The sequence below is a fragment of the Dermacentor variabilis genome, chromosome 4, assembly GCF_050947875.1.
Source record: "Dermacentor variabilis isolate Ectoservices chromosome 4, ASM5094787v1, whole genome shotgun sequence".
NCBI classification, from domain to species: domain Eukaryota; kingdom Metazoa; phylum Arthropoda; class Arachnida; order Ixodida; family Ixodidae; genus Dermacentor; species Dermacentor variabilis.
Genome location: NC_134571.1, coordinates 96,729,773 through 96,749,593, shown reverse-complemented (window position 1 = coordinate 96,749,593; position 19,821 = coordinate 96,729,773). Strand labels below are relative to the sequence as shown.

The 19,821-nt window shown below is 50.3% G+C and overlaps 1 protein-coding gene across 2 annotated transcripts in view; it reads left to right on the top strand.

Annotated features, from left to right (window-relative positions):
- The window catches only part of LOC142579548 (phosphatidylinositol 4-phosphate 3-kinase C2 domain-containing subunit alpha-like), a 35,003-nt gene extending 16,230 nt beyond the window's left edge, over positions 1-18,773 (top strand). For both annotated transcript variants that reach the window (XM_075689883.1, XM_075689882.1), the window contains exons 2-3: positions 13,552-13,724; positions 14,899-18,773. In XM_075689883.1, the coding sequence (XP_075545998.1) occupies positions 13,593-13,724; positions 14,899-18,282 (3,516 nt within the window). In that variant the 5' untranslated portion in view covers positions 13,552-13,592 and the 3' untranslated portion in view covers positions 18,283-18,773. The remainder of the gene's footprint in view (positions 1-13,551; positions 13,725-14,898) is intronic.
- The last annotated feature ends 1,048 nt before the right edge of the window (positions 18,774-19,821 follow it).

The following is a 19,821-nucleotide window of genomic DNA, read 5'->3' as shown; positions in this document are numbered from 1 at the left end:
AGAAGGCCTCGTTCTCTTGTTCAGGTTCGCACGGGACACTGCAAAGTGACTTCGGGAGAGTTCACATTTTTGTTCTCGTTCCCGGCAAGCGTTAGAACTACGCTGAAACTCAACCGCTCAGTCAGCAAGCACGGCACAACCCTCACTAAGCCCTGCCAGGCTCTTTCCCCTTTTTATACCACTGCCTACTTCCTTACAGTAGTCTAGCATCACTCAGAACGCGTCCACAAATTGAAAAATTGCACTAGAAAGCATATCATCACTTTGAAACACTAAACAAAAGCAATATGTTAAAAAAAAATCCTGCCTCAGGAAGAAAAACATCAGTAACAAACAATTTTGAGGCTGATTCCTACGTTAGGGGCTTCGACTTAAGCCATCGGCGTTACCGTTGAGACTCCCCTTTTTGTAACGCACCTCAAAGGAATATTGTTGTAAAGCGAGGCTCCAGCGCAGGAGGCGGCCATTTTTGGGAGAGATGGTCTGCAGCCATTGGAGAGGGCAGTGATCCGTCTCAATGATAAACCTCGAGCCGGCTAGATAGCATGACAATTTCTGAACGGCCCACACGAGACACGCACACTCTTTCTCGGTGGCGCTATACGCCTGCTCACGACTGGTCAGCTTACGACTAGCATACAGGACGGGGTGTTCTACTTCTCCATTTTCCCGTTGGCACAGTACAACGCCCATGCCTCGCTCACTAGCATCGCACTGAACAATGAACCCTTTTGTATAGTCTGGCGATCGTAGCACAGGCTGGCTTGTTAGGGCACTCTTTAGGGCGCTAAAAGCTCTTTCCTTTGTCTCGTCCCAGACGACTGTTTGAGGCTCTGTTTTTCTTAGAGCATCCGTCAGGGGAGCCGCGATATCAGAGTACCTAGGGATGTACCTCTGATAGTAGCCGGCGACACCTAAGAACGACCGAATATCGGTCTTTGTGCGCGGTTGCGGAAAGTCTCGCACAGCGGCCACTTTTATTTCAGAGGGGCGGCGACGACCCTGACCAATCACGTGACCGAGGTAGACAACCTCGGCCTGTGCTAACTGGCACTTAGGAGCCTTTACTGTCAAGCCTGCTTCGCGCAGGCGGGTTAGCACTGCCCGCAAGTGTGTCATATGCTCAGACCAGGATGCGGAGAATATCGCTACGTCGTCTAGATACGGTAAAGCGAATTCTTGCTGTCCCCGCAACACTTTATCCATGAGACTTGAAAAACAGTATGGCGCGTTCTTCAAACCAAAACTCAACACTTTAGGACGGAATGTTCCCATTGGTGAAATGAACGCCGCATACCTACTAGCCTCTTCTGTAAGTGGAACCTGCCAATAACCCCTGACAAGATCTAGGGTGGAAATAAACTGAGCGCTACTAACTTTCTCAAGGCGCTCCTCGATGTTAGGGATCGGATAAATTTGATCCTTAGTGATGGAATTAAGCCTGCGGTAGTCGACGCAAGGACGAGGTTCCTTGCCCGGTACCTCAACTAAAATCAAAGGGGAGGTATAATCACTCTCACCTGCCTCAATAACACCGAGCTGTAGCATTTTCTTTACCTCAGCCTCCATAATATCGCTCTGGCGGGGTGACACCCGATACGCCTTGGATAGTACTGGCTCTGGGGAGGTAAGTTCTATATCATGAGTAAGTACAGAAGTCCTACCAGGCCTCTCAGAGAACAGACCTTGAAACTCTTGTAATAGCCGGTGTAGTTCGGTTTTCTGCTCGGGCGACAGCGGTGCTTTACTGATAAGGTCACTAATGACTTGACCGGTGTCTTCCCTGTTCGTCACTGAGCCTAGTCCCGGAAGCTCGACCGGAAGCTCTTCAGGAACGTTTACCATCATGCACACCACTGCTTCCCTTTGTCTATAAGGTTTGAGCGGATTACAGTGGTAAACTTGCTGTGCTTTCCGCTTTCCTGGCAGACTTACCACGTAGTTAACGTCCGACAGTTTCTGAACAATTCGTGCTGGGCCCTCCCACTGCACGTCTAGTTTGTTGTTTAGCGATGTGCGCAATATCATGACCTCATCGCCAACCTCAAAACGACGGGCCCTGGCTGTCCGATCATAATAAACCTTGGCCCTCTGCTGGGCCTTTGTCATTGCTTCACCTGACAACTCCTGTGCCCTTCTTAAGCGTTCGAGGAGCTTAAGTACGTACTCCACCACGACTGGGTCGTCGCCCCTACCTTCCCATGATTCTCGAAGCATGCGAAGCGGAGATCGAAGCGAGCGACCGTACACCAGTTCAGCTGGCGAAAACCCCGTAGCTGCATGCGGCGCGGTCCTTAAAGCAAACATCACCCCAGGCAGACACAGCTCCCAGTCAGTTCGATGTTCAAAACACAACGCTCTCAACACGCGCTTCATGACGGAGTGGAGCTTCTCAACGGAATTCGACTGTGGGTGGTACACTGAGCTGTGTAACAGCTTTACCCCACACCTTTCGAGAAAAGTTGTCGTCAAAGCGCTAGTAAACACTGTGCCCTGATCTGATTGGATTTCCGCAGGGAAACCAACTCGCGCAAATATGGACAGTAGTGCATTAACTATCTCAACTGAGCTGAGTTCTTTAAGCGGCACTGCTTCAGGGAACTTTGTCGCTGGGCAGATCACAGTCAAAATGTGTCTGTACCCCGTGGCTGTTACCGGCAGAGGTCCCACAGTATCAATAACGAGCCGTCTAAAAGGCTCCGTAATGATAGGTACCAATTTCAACGGCGCCCTCGATTTGTCCCCTGGTTTGCCCACCCGCTGACAAGTGTCACATGTCCTCACGAAATGGTCTGCGTCCCGAAAACACCCTGGCCAATAGTACTCTTGCAAGAGACGGTCCTTAGTTTTCTTAACTCCTAGGTGTCCGGACCACGAACCCCCGTGTGACAAGCGCAACAGATCCTGACGATAGCATTGAGGCACGATCAGCTGATCGAACTCCACTCCTCGGCGGTCTAGATACTTCCGGTACAGGACTCCACCTCTTTCCACAAAACGCGCAGTTTTCCTGGCGATACCTTCTTTGACATTGCAGCGCACGTTTTCCAGGCTGCCATCCTTTTTTTGCTCGGCTATCAAAGCCGACCGGCTGACTTTTAGCAACCTATCAAGTCCGTCTGACGTAGGCGCGATGAGTAAATCAGTAGATAGCTCTTCTAACTTTCCCGCATCGGGATTTTCCTCTCCGGTATCTGGTGCCTTTAACGTTACAGACTCAAGTTTATTCAGTTCGGGCGTGCTCTGAATATCAGCTTGCTGCGCCTCTGACCCTTTTTCGTTGTTTGATAACGTCGGCCCCGCAACTACCGCCTTTGCAGCGAGCTCCCGAACCTTCGATCTGGTTAAGGCCTGAACACTAGCTTCACCAAACAAAAGCCCCTTCTCGCGCAGGAGGTGATCGGACCTGTTTGAAAATAGGTACGGGTACTGGGGTGGCAGCATAGATGACACTGCCGCCTCCGTCTCAAGCGCTCCGAAAGGTCCTTCAATAAGCACCTTTGCTACTGGCAGACACACGCTATGAGCTTCCACGGCTTGCTTGATCCATGCGCACTCGCCCGTGAACATATGGGGTTCTACGTAAGACGGGTGAACTACATCCATCGTAGCTGCGGAATCGCGAAGCACTCGGCACTCTTTCCCGTTCACGAGGAGGTCTCGCATGTAAGGCTCGAGAAGCTTCATGTTCTAGTCAGTGCTGCCTATTGAAAAAAACACAACTTTTGGTGTTGTTTCCGGACACTGCGCCGAAAAGTGACCCGGCTTCTGGCACGTATAACAAACGCCCGCTCGCCTCATCTCGAACCGCTTTCTGCGTTTGGCTGCCGCCGTCTCTTTACGTTTGGTCGGACTGCTTTCACTCGCATCCTCACTACGCGTGTCCCCCTTAAATCTCATGGGCGTGAACTTCGGCCTCTCAAACTTGGAGCCAAATTCACCCTTTTGACCGTCCTTAGCTCCACGAGCCCGACGCGTCACAAACTCCTCGGCTAGCTCAGCGGCTTTAGCCACCGTACAAACGTCTGGCCTATCCAAGACCCAGTATCGCACGTTCTCCGGTAACCGACTATAAAACTGTTCTAGCCCGAAGCACTGCAGAACTTTATCGTGGTCACCAAACGCTTTCTCTTCTTTGAGCCACTCCTGCATGTTCGACATAAGCCTATACGCAAACTCTGTATATGACTCACTTCTGCCTTTCTCATTTTCCCGAAACTTCCGACGGAACGCCTCCGCAGACAGCCGGTACTTTTTTAGAAGACTCGATTTCACTGTGTCGAAATCCTCTGCCTCCTCTCTATCCAAGCGAGCGACTACGTCGGCCGCCTCGCCGGGTAACAAAGTGAGCAAGCGCTGTGGCCACGTTTCCCGAGAGAACCCCTGCTTCTCGCACGTTCGCTCAAAGTTAACCAGGAACAAACCAATGTCCTCTCCAAGCTTAAACGGCCGCATCAGGTCAGTCATTTTGAACAATACGCGTTCTCCTGCACCGTGTGCCTGACTTCCATTACGAGCGCGTTCCATCTCTACCTCAAGACGCTTCATTTCCAAAGCGTGTTGACGGTCACGCTCTTCTTTTTCTTTCTGCTCTTTAAGTTCGCGCTCCTGTTTCTCTTTTTGCTCTTTAAGTTCGCGCTCCTGTTTCTCTTTTTGCTCTTTAAGTTCGCGCTCCTGTCTTTTTGACCTCTCCTCAATAGTCTCAAGGCATTCCGACAGCTCGTCATCCTCAGCCTCTAACTCAAGAATAGCCTTTAGCAGTTCAGGTTTTCTTAGTTTGTCTGAGACATCCAGACCCAACTCTCTTGCAAGCTCCAACAATTTCGGTTTGCGCAACGACTTCAAATCCATGGCTGCTCTGAATGCTGCTTTCTCTACTGCTTACTATTGTCTTGCCGCAACTAACCCGGCAGCAACGACAACCACAATTACCAGCTCTGTTTCTGACACTAACAAAAGCCTGGCAAAGCTCAGAAGAAGAAAGTCCCGCACTCACCAAACCTCGCAGCCAAGAGTCCAGCGCAGTCGTTCCGCTGCAGGCAACCAGTCATCACACAGGGCTCGTTGCACTGCTCCCGGATCGTCGTTGAGCTGCTCAGCATACAGTCAACTGCATCTCTTCGCTGCTGGCCTCCGTTGTCGCGATCCCACCGCTGGCAGACAGTTGTTTGAAGTCGTAGGCGATCTCACCGCTGCCAACCAGATGTTTGGATCTGACTGCTGGTACGATCGGTTGGGAACTCGGCGCTGACGTCCGTGGTTGTACCTGGGTCGCAAGCCCCAAGGGTAGCGTTGGCCTGGCGGCCTGGGGTACAACTGGAAGCATCCGAAGGTCCCGGCAAAGCATGAGTCGACTGGTAACAACGAAACAACTTGTTTATTTTAACATCGCAAAGAGTAGGTGGTCAGGTTTGACCGAAGTAGAGAGACGGGAGAGCACTTCACTCAACAGAAGAAATCGGAGCCCTCCCTTTTGGCGTCTGGGGGCAGCTGTTTTTATACTCTCGCAGTTGAGGGCAAGAAGGAACCCCTCAAAAGACGAGCACGTGAATGTACAATGGGCTAATGGTGACGCACACTGTCGTAGCGATGCCGTAGCACCATGTCGAGCACGATCTCGTAGCACCCTGTCGTGGCGCTGCCGGTCGGACACAATGACTGTAATGAGAAGATGGTCCCTGCTTTGGCATCGCCTGTTTCGGGCACAATGACTGGAATGAGATCCCTGCTTTGGCATCGCCTGTTTCGGGCACAATGACTGGAATGAGATCCCTGCTTTGGCATCGCCTGTTTCGGGCACAATGACTGGAATGCGAGGATGATCCCTAGGCGGTCGCATCGCCGCAGTCGCGCCTGGAAACACCTGGCGATGAGTGTTGCGGCGACGACGATCGGGCCAAAATGTCTGCCGCCCCGCCGCAGTCGCGCCGGCAAAACCACGTGTCGCAGGCGAAACGCAACACCCTTAAGCAATGGCTCATACCTCAGTAAACGTGGCCTCCCCATTACGACGACAGAAGAGAAGTGTTGCAGCTTTACTGCGGCAAGAAAAAAGATTGTAGAAAACACATTTTCGAAGAATTGGCCTGGACTTAACAGAACCTGCTATTCTTTCGTTCGGGGCGTCCACTTTGGGATTCAGCCACAGGGATGCTTGCTTCGCTGTGCAAACATTTCTTAGAAAATCAAAACGAATTCCCTGCTAAATTATATCTTTTTGTACTTTAAAATTAATTATTACTCATTCGATATGACTTTCCTAATTTTATTTTAACAGCTAATTCTACGCTATACAATGCTAATTCCATAGATATTCGCAAGTTTAGGCTCCATATTAATTTGGAATAATCCATCCATATCTTGGCCAATCCCCCATCGTGGGCAGGAGCCACACGTGATAGACAACAACAACAACAACAACAACAACAACAACAACAACAACAACAACAACAACAACAATCGAGCGGCAACGGAGACAGCTGTGGAAGACGACGGCGAACGCGGGAGCAGGGGCACGAGCGCGTTCGCGCGGTATTGCCGAGGGGCGCCAACGAGCCGGCTGTGGAAGACGCTCGGGCCCGTTGGCGTAGCAACAGGGGGGGCCGGGGAGCCGTGGGCCCCGGGTGCAAGGGGCCAGTGAGGGGGGGGTGTGTCATATACGTCTGAAGACACCATTCTTTCCGCCGGCTACACCCGGGGAGTGGGGTGACAGAAGACCTATGGGCCCCGGGTACCAGACGACCTAGCGACGCCACTGCTCGGGCCATCGCTGACGATGACGGTTTCTTTCTACACCTGGACACGATAGTGGGGAAACTAGCCCTTAACAGCTTCTCTGTAACAAAAAAAAAAGAAAGACGAACATACGGAAAATACCATGCAGCGCAGCTGTTCATTCGCGGGGAACGGGTTCTCTTATTTCCGAAGTCACTGACAATGACAATTTCTTGTGGTAATGCTTTCTATTCTTTTCCACATAATTAAACCTCATCTGAACGGGTTCTTGAGTTTAAGAGTCTGCGGTTTCGTTTATGATGAGGCAGTTCAATGAAACAAATCCGTTTTGTGACCGCTGCAAGACGAGGTTTCTTTAGTGACTTCTGCTTAAATCGCAGCTGTGCGACATTACTGCTTCTTGTTTCTAAATATACCCATTGCACGGTCCATGCACGAACCTGAAAAATTAATTATGGGGTTTTACGTGTAAAAACCACGACTTGATTATGAGGCACGCCGCAGTGAAGGACTCCAGAAATTTGGACCACCTGGGTTCTTTAACGTGCACCTAAATCTAAGTATACGGGTGTTTTCGCATTTCGCCCCCATTGAAATGCGGCCGCCATGGCCGGCATTCGATCCCGCGACCTCGTGCTAATAAGCCCAACACCACAGCCACTAAGCAACCACGGCAGGTGCTTGCGCGAGCATTCTTTGTGCTCTTCAGGTCGTACACAGCGCAGAGGGAATGAACACAAAAAGGACAGGACGACACACAAAGCGCAAACTACCAACAAAATATACCGGGCAGACGGGCAAATGCCTTAATAATAGACTCAGAGAACACAGTGACAATGTCAAAAACTGCACGTGATTGGTGGCTCGCTATTCACTGTAAATCCTGTGGATGTGAACCAACGTTCAGCGCGAGCACCGTTGTATGCTTCATGCAAGACAAGCTCACAAGAGAAATCATCGAGGTTCAAAACATTTTGAGATTAGGTCCCGAGTGCAGAAGCACATCTTCTCTTAACCTTTCCTATAAGGAACTTGTTTTTCTAAGGAGGCATTCATTTGCGCTTGCGTGGTGGCTTTGTGCGAGCTTATAAAATTGTGCTCTGGAAAAAATAAACTTTTGTTGGTACAGTTTGCGCTTTATATGTGTCGTTCTGTCCTTCTTTTCGTGGTCGTTTACTCTGCGCTACGCAACCCGAAGATCATGAACCAACAAGTCCAAATTTCCACTACCTTCTTCGGGCATTTCAAGCGACCACTCAATCAATGGAACTTTATGAATAACAGAAAAAAATGTACATGTGATGAAACGTGCATCAAAAACAGGGCATCCTAGGGTCCATGCAGAGTCAAAGACCGATTGGGTGACCTTCTGTTCAGCGCTTGACATCAGCACTAAACACACATTGCAGCATTTAGGTCAAGTGCGAGAAAAAAAGTCATATTATCAAAGCGCGGATCCGCCTTATCCGTGAAACACTGGCTCTCTTATACTCGCAACAGATACGCGGCGCGTGACAAGGGCGCTTGTGGTTGTAACAGGCATGCTCGCCGCGACGCCCGCCACAACAATTTCGATAAGACGGCGCGCAGATCAGGGATCTTAGGTGGTACACAAGGTACGCGTGTGCGTGTGTGTGTGTGTGCATGTACTACCTATAGAGTCGTTTGTAAGATCAATCGCGAAACACAATCTGCAATGTAACAGCGACCGCGGAGAGAGCGCGAAGTGATTCACGATGTGTATGTCCCCTACGACCTCTGCGGGTGCGCATTGTGCAGAAAAGACCCTCTGCACCCACGATGCATTATTGCAGAATAGGCCACTGACAGCACACGGCAATTGGGGAATATAAGCTCAGGTCGAATTCACCCCATTCAGAACGTACTGATCGTATATCTATGAAACGGACGCAACGTGCAGGGCAAGTTCTGGATACCTGCTGCAAAGGGAAACGAGCAATATCATTTCTAGTAACCAGAATATGCCCTGATGGAGTTAACTGGAAGTGAAATGATGACATTTCGCCGACGATACGTTCTTTTATTGAAGGCGTTCTCAGGACAAATTGTATTGAAGCAGAAACCAGTAGCCATACCTCGAAGAGCTGCTTTCATAGCATATCTACAGGTTGCTGTTATAGGGTCCCTGGAACACCTTTCGTTCAAGCGTTAGAGTACACAGTGCGATATTCTGCAATGAATATAATCGCGAAGAAAATTTTGGAAATGACCACATAATCACAAATATATAAATAGCGCATTGTCTGCTTTTGCCATGCCTTCTTATCGGAACGTTTCGTCTCATCTGGGGCGGCGCCAATAACAATATATATATATATATATATATATATATATACACGGAATAGGGTTGCGACATCAATCCTTTTCAAGGATAAGGTAGCTTGAAAAGAAGCTGATGACCGACCAACAAGTAACTGAACGGGATTTGATAATCGGAGTCTTAGTAGACAGAAAGACGGCAGTGCATGGTGTTTACAGTATATTGAACAGCAAACATGGGTCCCTGACATATTGGTTGAGATTAAGCGAAACAAGTAGGCTAGGGTGGGTCATGTAAGGAGTAGGTTAGATAACTATTTCTCAATTGTACCAACAGAATGGCCGCCAGTTAAAGAAAAATGCAGTTGAGGGCGGCTGAGGATTAAGAGTAGGATTATGCACGAGACTAGGAAGTATTCAGCATGCAGGATTGATTGGACTAGCGAAAGACAAGGGTTATTGGAGATCTGAAATTTGGACGAACTTTCCGTACAATTGCATGCTTGCCTTAAACGCGCAAGCAGGATAACGACACACGAGGAAACGACAGGACAAGCGCTTGTCCTGTCGTTTTTTCTTGTGTCGTTATCCTGCTCGCGCTATTGAGAAAAACACGCAGTTGGAAATGTCTGGGAGTGATGTTCGCCCTATGGACGAACACGGTAGTGATAACGAAGCCGCCTGAGCAAATAGTGCGTTCTCTGCTCTACGTCCAGTCAAAGATCAGCGAAGATCTTTACAGACCGCACTAAGCCGACTGGACTCTAGCAGAACGTTTTCTGAAACAAAAATTATTGAGGCCTGGCCACATCCGTCAGTGACACAGAAAGCTATTCGGGCGCTACTGCACTTGTTTAAAGAGCACCAGCCTCAGCGACCAAATGCAGTGCTGCTGTGTGTCCTGCTGTGTGCGCGCAGAGCTCACTCTCTCTTTCCCTCTTTCTATTCCCCCTTTCCCTTACACCAAGTGCAGGGTGGCAAACCTGACGCTCGTCTCGTTGACCTCCCTGCCTCTCGTCTCTTTGCTTTTCCTCTCTCTATATACATAAGCCTCGTAGTTCGTGACGATTTCAGAGCTGGGGCGTGAGGACAACGTTGAATAATGTTGGTAATAGCACGGAGCATCGAGGTGCACCCGTGACGAGCGGATGTGGCCCAAATCGTTCGTGTGCTTGAATGAGGCGGCCCGTGTTTAAAGCTAGACCAGAGTTGCACATCTGAACAGCAACACGGCATCGTGTGGAACCGCAGAGTAAGGACTAAAACAAAACAATACAGCCTTCTCGGAGCCATGTTTTGAGGGATCAACAACAACTATGACAACGCTGTGGTTTAGCGATGAAGTTCAATCTACTCGCCCAACTCATCACATTGCTGCAGCTAACCAGGACGATGTGAGTGAATGTATATTGTGAACCAACTGCCTTAGCATAGTGGCTGCTGACCTCAAAACAGCGGGTTTGGTCCCGGTCGCAGCAGTGGCATTCCAATGAGGTCGGTATGCTAAAAGGCTCGTGTACCGTGCATGGCATGCCCGTTAAAGAACCTCAGGCGGTTAAAATTAGTTCGGTCTTTCATTATAGCGTGTCTCACAACTAGAGATCGTGATTTTGGCACGTTAACCGCCAAAATATAAAAAATAAAGCTATTATGCTTCGAAACTTGAAACGTTGAAAATTTAGAGGATACACCGCGCTTCTTTAGAGCCGACTACCCAAATACACCGCTAAGGCAAAAAAAAGCATAAAAGAAATTTAGATAGAATATATCAACACGCACTGCACACACGAACGCAAGTCACAAGCACACAAGTATAGTGTCACATATAATAATAATAATTGGGGTTTTACGTGCCAAAACCACTTTCTGATTATGAGGCACGCCGTAGTGGAGGACTCCGGAAATTTTGACCACCTGGGGTTCTTTAACGTGCACCTAAATCTAAGCACACGGGTGTTTTCGCATTTCGCCCCCATCGAAATGCGGCCGCCGTGGCCGGGATTCGATCCCGCCACCTCGTGCTCAGCAGCCCAACACCATAGCCACTGAGCAACCACGGCGGGTAGTGTCACATATGCGGACAGGTGTCAGTGTCTGTGGGAGGCTCCCTCAGATTGACGAATGTCAAAAGTTCTGATTAGACACCTTAAACAGGCTCAAGTTGCGTTCCGCAGTACTTGCACATTTGAAAATTTGAAATTTGAAATAGTACGATATTTTTTTTCCGTGCTTAATCTTATCACTGACGTCGGCACATCACGTGTGCATCACGTGTATCTCCTCTGACCCACTCCGGAGCAACCATCCCTGCTTTTTCGCTGTCGTGACACGTATTTCGGTCATTCACGCGTGTCGACACTAACTGCGTGCTCGGGCAATAAACTCGTTTTATGGCGTTCTGCAAAGCACTCGGAACGAACGTCTGCCCTCGCACACGCCAAGATACCGCACGTCACGTGCTCAAGATATATGGTTGAAAGCTACGAACGGAAACGCACGTGTCCCCTGTTATGGAATGTCGTGTCGTTCATGCCTTACGGTCCAGTTCCAAGCAGCAGATCTGAAGAGGCTTACGGAAGTGGCAAATCAGTTCTGCGGAAATCCACACGGTGGAGGAAGTTTCATCAATCAACCTTGCGAATTTCCGCATATGTGATTTGCCAAATTGCGTATCCCTGTGCTTTGAGTTGTCCATTGATTCGACCTGGCTCTGGTGATCTGCTGTCCTCCTGCAAGTTTAGCTCGGACAATGGAGCGGTCACCTCGGGAAGGCGTTGGTCCAGCGTTGGAACGCCGGAGCGGGACGAAATTTTTTTTAAACTGTTAATCTTTCGGAGATTAACATTAACAGAACGATCATTCTTCCATTGGTTCCTGTAACCTTTCGCAGTGCCGCAAAGTTCAAAGCATGCATCACAGTTGCACAACCGGTCGTCGGCAAACGTTGTTACCAGTGCCACTGAAGATGCCGGGATCGCTTTGAAATAACACGGGTGGTCGAAGTCGGCGAAATAGTCTCAACTCTGATCGTAGGACATTGGAAAATATAGAGTCCGACTGCGGAGTTCCAGGGTTGACCAAATCGCAGCAATCCCTCCAGTCCCGCTATAGAAACACTAATGCATAGATTGCGACTTGGCACAAGCCTATACACAAATGACTTCTTATGCAGGATAGTAAAATAGCCCGATATGTTCTTGTGAAGAATCCGATGATTCCCGAGTATGTTCATTGTCTATTATTTATTATAGTGTATGGCATATTGTGGTGGTCTTTATGCTAACTTTTTTTTTACCCTTCTTTTATTTTTCTCGCGTACTGTATCAGATTTGTGTTTTAGCTGGTGAACTTGAATTGTGAACTTGTGGAACATGTGTCACGACTTCTGAACCACTCGCAAGATGCCGCTCTTGGGTGCTTTTTGTATCACCATGACTTTGTTCTTCTCAGTATGTTCTTCTCATGATTGCACGTCAGAATAGAGTAGACGACGCCTCCGCGAGGCGCCAACACCTTACATACGCTTTACGAAAACAGAAATAAAGTTTGGCGAAGGAGTAGCTGACGGACGGGGTGAAGTGTAATAAACCAATACCTAAAACCAACTGCGCAACAGAAAGATATAATACGGTGGTTTGAAAAGGAGGGATAACAACGACGAGATTACGGGCTCTGGCTGTTATCATGCCGCGAGACTTGTAGGATTCTCGAAGACTTTCGTGACAAAGGCTGGGCCTCCTTGACATTTCGCTTTTACAGCGAAGCGTAAGTCGCTTTTACAGCGTACGTCCCTTATGGTGGTGGTGCTTGTCTAATGACCGTACCAGCTTTGTTGTGCTTTCACATGGTAGAATAGAGATAGATTCTTTTTTTTTCATCGTCTCATCTCGTTTTAGAAACGCTAACCGTAAATTTCGCAATAATGCCAAGAACCGTTTGCTGCCGAGGAGGGCAAATTGTGGGAAAAGTATACAGTCCAGCGCCCCTATGCACCAACGCCTCTGTACAACGAAATTACATGTACAACAAAGGAATAATTCTGCCCCGGTTTTATTGTGAGCGGTGCGGTGCGCGACCTTTACAACGAAGTGACCTGTATAACGAATGATTTCAGAGGTCCTAAGCACTTCATTATAAAGGTGTTCGACTGTGTGTCGCTCGAGCGGAAGGGAAACCGACAAAGATGGCGGCCACAAATGACAGTAGGACAGTGGTACAGCCGTGTCTTAGCAGCTATAGTGTCGCGCTGCTAAGCACGAGGTCGCGGGATTGAATCCCGGCCCGAGCGGCTGCATATCGATAGAGGCGAAATGCAAAAACGCCTGGGGGCACTGGGGGCACGTTAAAGATCCCTTGGTTGCCAAAATTAATCCGGAGTCCCCTACTACGGCGTGCCTCATAATCAAATAGTGGTTTTGGCACGTAAAACCTTTGAATTCATTCACATGAAACATTGGGTGTCGCAGCTTTTCTGTCGCGTAAGAGTAAGTATTGCGGCATTGTGGAACCTTTCTCGTGCTCGTGTCTACTGCGCAGCTCGCCGGAGGTTCAAGGTGGTGCCCAGGGTTCGCGCCAGCATGAGCCTACACCAGGAAGTGACGACCGCTCCTTCACATCGGTTCCGGTTCATTCCGGGCCGGCTCATCCGGAAACGACCGAACCACCACAGCCGGAAGCTGCTTGAAAAGCTCGAGAAGCTCGTTTCGCAGGTGAGCTCACACGAAGAATGCTATTACGGATGGCGCAAGGTCTGGAACTACGGTGTTGCTGGCACTGAATCAACGGTGGTAGCATCTTTCGAGCTATGAATTACGTTCGCTCCGTGGTTGCGATACGCAAGGAGATCGCGCAAAGTGCTGCGGAGGGTCGCGATGCGGCTTGGGAATATGAGCAATGCGGTAATGAAAGCGACGAAACTGAAGTAACAATGATAAATGAAAAATACTAATTTGCGTTTCATGACCACAGTTCCCTGAGACTATGAGGGACCAGCTATGTGGAAAGTGTCGTTCTTTAACGTGTACTCGTAACGCTGAGAAAAGCTTAAGGTTCCATGCCTTGCACTCTCAGGCGGCATCAGGCTTTGAGCTTTTTTTTTTTTATCTTGGCAATAATGGCTTGTTTGACAAGCTAAGAAAATGCAGGCGCGGTCACGCGCATGGCGGGAGGAATCTCCGCATTTCAAAAAATGAAGTGTTCTATCTTCCTCGGACCTGACATACGAGCTTTTGTGCTCAAGCTTTCCTTGATAATATTAGTTCTTATAAACAAGCTCTATCGTATCATTGGGCAAGGTACAACTTACTGGCGTACATTCTGTCTGTCCGTCTTTATTTTCTCTACTTTCAGTTTGTTTCTGCCTAGCCAACTTATTGTAAGTAAAGGCCATACAATCTAATAATATTTGTGAAATGCTGGTAGAAGGGAGCAGAAGTCGGGACGTTATATATTTGTACAGCACACTTCGTTGCTCGCAGGTTAGTCGATTCTTAGAAGAACTGCGCATTATGGCCGTGAGTTATTACACATTTGTTCGCCAGAATTTCTTGGTATATACACTAGCACGTGTACGTCAGCCTCCCGCTTGGAGTGCGGGGGCCGCGACGAGAAGGGCAAACGGAGTTCCATTTGAAATGTCTGATTTTTCCGCGGCGCGTAGCGATATAATACTTTGCAGACACGGTCGTTATCACGCATTGTATGCTATGCGCGTGTCAGCTCAATATGGCCAGACCTGGTGACAGGCCCTTTAAGGCGTTACAATGTCAACCTAGCATTTAAGAATTAAATTGTATTAAAATTATCGCACGCATTTCACGTCATATGTTCATGGTGTTAAAATATATGGCTTGTCATTAAACCATTCTTGTGTCTTACATCCAGGTGGAGCCAGACGACAGCCCGTACACCGGCCTGCTCATCAGCCCGACGTTGCAGAATAACTCCGATGAAACGTTTGACGTGAAACTCAAGATATTTGCGGAGGATCTTCACAAGCCGGTGTCGTTCACGTGTCCCGCCGCTACTCGAGTCGGCTACCTGGTGGATAGCCTGAAACCTTTCCTGGGAGACTCGAAGGGCTCGTTCGTCTTTAAGGTGACAGGACTGGACGAGTACCTCTCCAACGAAACCGTTCTTAGTGACTACGAATACATCTGCGCCTGCCGTCGACTGGGAAAAACAGCATGGCTGACGTTGATCAGCCTGGACTCCGTGCAACGACCATGGACGTTGGTGACTTGCGAAGAATGCGACTTGGACGTCGGTGGCGGCGGCGAGCCGTCTTCCGGCATCTGCATCGGCTATGAAGACGTCAGGGAACGAGTTATCAATTTCGAGAACGCGGCAGAACGCTTGATCTCCGACGCCGAAAAATCGCCGACGTCCGCGTCGGGGAATGGGGGTGTGGACCTCCTGGTTTCTGCTGACGAGGTCAGGAGAGCGGTGGTGGATCTGTGCATGCTGGTGGGAGAGACGGAGACCGCAGACGTGCACAGGTCGACAGTGAACCTAATAAACTTCTTGCGTGAGATCGTGTTCGATAACAGAGACGCGGTGGACGCCACGAGAAAGGCGTTCCTTGTCAGTCGCTTCGTTGAGGACATCGAAATGGCGCTGGCGAGGTTCCTAGACATGCACTCGGAAAGACGCCTCGTCGAGTTCGCGGTAGATTTCCTCGACGATAGGTTGTACCGCAGGACTTACGACTACGCGGTCGACAGCAACGAGCTGTTCGGACCCCGGATAGAAACGGCCACGCAGCTCCAAGATTGGTGGCTCAACGAGTACGACACGTTCACAGTAGACTGTGCGCTCACGTACGGCGAACGCCTGCTCAGTCACCAGACGACGCGCAAGGTGTGCGTGACCCAAAAGTTATTTCAGTGCATAAACTTCGACGAGCGGGTGGTGTTTAAAACCGCGACAATCCGATCTCTGCCCCGCGAGACGAAACTGTACATGACTCTAATAGGCCATCGAGAAGGCGTGGGCCAGGTGCTTGGATGGACCGCACTGAACGTCTTCGCCGACAGGGAACACTTCAACGGCGGCGAGTTCCTCCTGGGTCTGTGGTCGTCCGAGACGGTGTCACCGCGCGGACCAGCCTGCGCCAGCGAGCGGGACAAAGGTTACCTGCACGTCACTTTGCCGTACGTCAGAAATCCGGCTGCGCTTTCAAAATCCATATCGCGCGAACCTCAAGAAGCAATAAAGAAACCCTTTCACAGTCTCAGTGCGGACATACAAAGGACTCTACTCGACCTTACGGTGAACGACGTCTCTCAGCCGCTGCCCCAAAGCGTTCGCGACATGGTATGGCACTACCGCCATTACCTCTGCGAGTTTCCGAGCCTGTTGCCGCACTTACTGCGACACCCTGCCTGTTGGAACGCCGCAAACATCGACGAGACGTACATGCTGGTGCGAGCTTGGTGTCCGCTCAGCCCCGAGGAGGCGCTCACACTTCTCTCCGCAACGTTCCCCGACAGCCTGGTGCGCAAGTACGCCGTGCGCTCCCTGCAAAGTGTCGGCAGCGACGAACTGTCTCTCTACTTGGCTCAGCTGGTCGAGTCCCTGAGGTTCCAAACGTGGGACGATTCCTTCTTGGCTGTCTTCCTGCTGCAAAGGGCGCGACAGAGTGTCCGGCTCGCGCACCAGCTATTCTGGTGGCTCACAGGAATGATAAACGAGCCACTTATGCGGAACAGGGCGCTAGTCATGCGAAAGGCGCTATTTTTCATCGCCGGGGAGAAGGTCTCGGCCAGCTTACTCACGCAGGTCATAATCGACGACATGCTAGCGGAGACGGCACGTAATATCAAAGACGCCAGCGACAGCCAGAAGGATGAAGCCATGCGCCGAGACTTGTCCAAGCTGAACGAATCCTTGAAGACCCTCAAGTTGCGGTTACCTCTGGATCCCGCGATAAGCGTCGAGTCAATCGATATCGACACGTGTTGCATATTTCCCTCAAAGACCCTGCCCTTCAAGCTCGTCTTCAGGTCATCCGAAGAGGCAGCAGAGAAGATCGAGGTCATCTACAAGGCGGGCGACGACCTACGTCAGGACATGCTTATGCTTAGCGTCATCCGACTGATGGACAAGCTGTGGCTGGAAAGTGGCATGGATATGAAGATGCTGACTTTTAAATGCATCGCGACGGGCGAAAATCGTGGCTTTGTGGAGGCCGTCCGCGACGTTTCCACGCTCCGAGCCATACAGACGGCACACTCCGGTGTTACAGGGGCCTTCAACAATCGCACCATCACCGACTGGTTCTGGAAGCACAACCCGTCTCGCGCTCAGTACCAGGCGGCAGTAGACAACTTCATCAAGTCTTGCGCTGGCTGCTGCGTGGCCACGTACGTGCTCGGTGTGGGCGACCGGCACAACGACAACATCCTCCTCGCGACCTCTGGCCACATGCTGCATATTGACTTCTCCAAGGTGCTGGGACGCGCCGAGACGCTGGGTGGAATCAAGAGGGACCGAGCTCCGGTCGCGCTCACGCCGGACATGGTGTACGTCATACGCCGGAGCGCCGGCGAGGCCCACTTTGTGCGTCTCTGTTGCGAGGCCTACAACGTGATTCGTCGAAACTCCAACCTCCTGCTGGCGCTCTTCAGCATCATGAAGTACTCGGGCATGGTCGACGTCGACCGTGACGCGCTCGCCTACCTGCACCGGTCCATGTCGCTCGACGCGACCGACGAACAGGCGGCGAGGCACTTTGAGAAACGCATCCGCGAAAGCGTCATGACCCTGGCGACCAGCTTCAACTTCTTCATCCACAACCTCGCCGTGCTCGGCGCGGCCACGCGAGGCGAGTGTGCACTGAAACTGTCGTTCAACCCGCGCGACTTCAGCGTCGCCGCCGAAGGGCGCATCGTGCAGCTGCGCGTCGAAGGGATCCGACTGCGCTACCACCCTGAGCGTTACTACGTGTACGTGGTCGCGGTGACGCGCGAGTTCCCGCCGACCCAGTCGGTGGTGCGCACCTACAAGCAGTTCCTCGAGCTGTACAGCAAAATGAGCAAAAAGTTTCCGGATTACGCCTTCTGCCCGCTCTCGCGGGGTACGGTGTTTAGCTCCGAGAGCGACGAGTCACTGGCGCTGCGGCGCAAGCGCTACATCCAGGAGTTTCTCGACTCGGTCATGGCGCTGCCGGACGAAGTGGCCCACTACAGGCTCATGTACAGCTTCTTCCACCCACTACCACGCGACCTGGAACTGAGAGACAAGGTGCCCATCACTATAGCTACGTGAGCGAGGTGCGCGCGTGCTTGTGTAAAACGCGATGCAGTGAATACCGTGAGGACAAGTGAGCGGTGCAGGCCGCAGCTCCCTGCGCCTAACACCACAACGCAGAGTGTGTGGCTGCGCAAACACAAGGTTGGTGCATACGTGTGTGCGGGGATGTATACGTCCGTTGTGAACCTGTATAGTACAACACAGAACTGTACAGTCAAAAGGGTAAGTATAGCGTAAAGTAGCGGCAAGTGAACGCTGGAGTCAAGAGACTATTCAGATGTGCATGGCGCAAGCCAGAAATGACCAACGGTAATCTACGCTGCAATCGAGACCGGTTAAACGGCGGTTTTGTTCTTGATTCTCACGCTGGTGCTTAATGAGAGAATTCAGCAATGGAAGAAAAAACATAAGACTGTGTATAGTTGTTTGCTCTAGTCAGGTCTTACAGTTGTGCGGGAAAAAAAAGAAGAAGTATGTCGCAGTAAAAGAAAGTTTTGTTTACGCTACGTCAGCATTGCACGGACTCATCGTCCACATTACCCTGAGGCACTGCTACCTTTGCTTGAAATGTTCCAAATGTACACATGGCTATGTTAACAGGATGTTAAGAGCTTTAGATGCTGTTGGTTGACACACGACGAGTAATTGGAGATATGTGGGGGGAGGCCTTCGTCCTTCAGCGGACGTGAGCTCACGATGATCATCACGTATATACGCGTGAACACAAAGACATCGAGACTGACCGCTACCATAAGTGAAGATAATTCACCTGGTGAAATAGAGCATGGTGGGAATATGATACACTGTGCATACATGTACAGCGATGCAAAAAGAGTTATCTCGCCCGTGACTGCTGGCTTTGTATGAAGTTACGCTATTATCAGCGATTTTGTTGATGATGGATTATTGTGATGGATAAAGTTATGCCACCATCTGCGAAAAAGTGTTGCTTGCCTGAACGAGCCATTTCTATCATGGAACGCTATGTCGACTGTGATCAAGACACTGCTTTTGCGACACCAGTGTTGTGAGTGACAGAGAGAGAGAGAGAGAGAGAGAGGGGGGTGTATAGGGACCATGAACGGAGAAAGATATCATCCTTGGCACCGCCCAGCGACACGGCGTGCTTTAAAACGTAGTATTAAGGTCACCGGGGCTCAAATACTCACAATTGGACGTCTGTACTAACCACGCCAGCAAGCCTGGCACAAAGCGACAAGCCACTTCGCCATGTGACGTCGAAACGCAGTTGCACAAAGCCGCGGAAAGGCGGGCTGGAGGTCACTTCGGTTCGCAAAGTGTCAAGCGGCGCAGAACTGTGGGCTCCATTGTGTAGAAGGCAGTGTGTGCGCCGTTGTGTGCGCTGCATCTGCGTCATAAAAGGACAGTGCAGGCGTCCATTGCGTGCCGCGATGATTACGACAGCCAACAGAATCTAACATTGTGGGAACGAGATGAGAAGATTGCTCTTTGGCGGACGGCTTTTTAGGAGCTACACTTTTTTTGCGATGTCTGAAGAAGAAAAACTGCATATAATATATACATACGTATGCT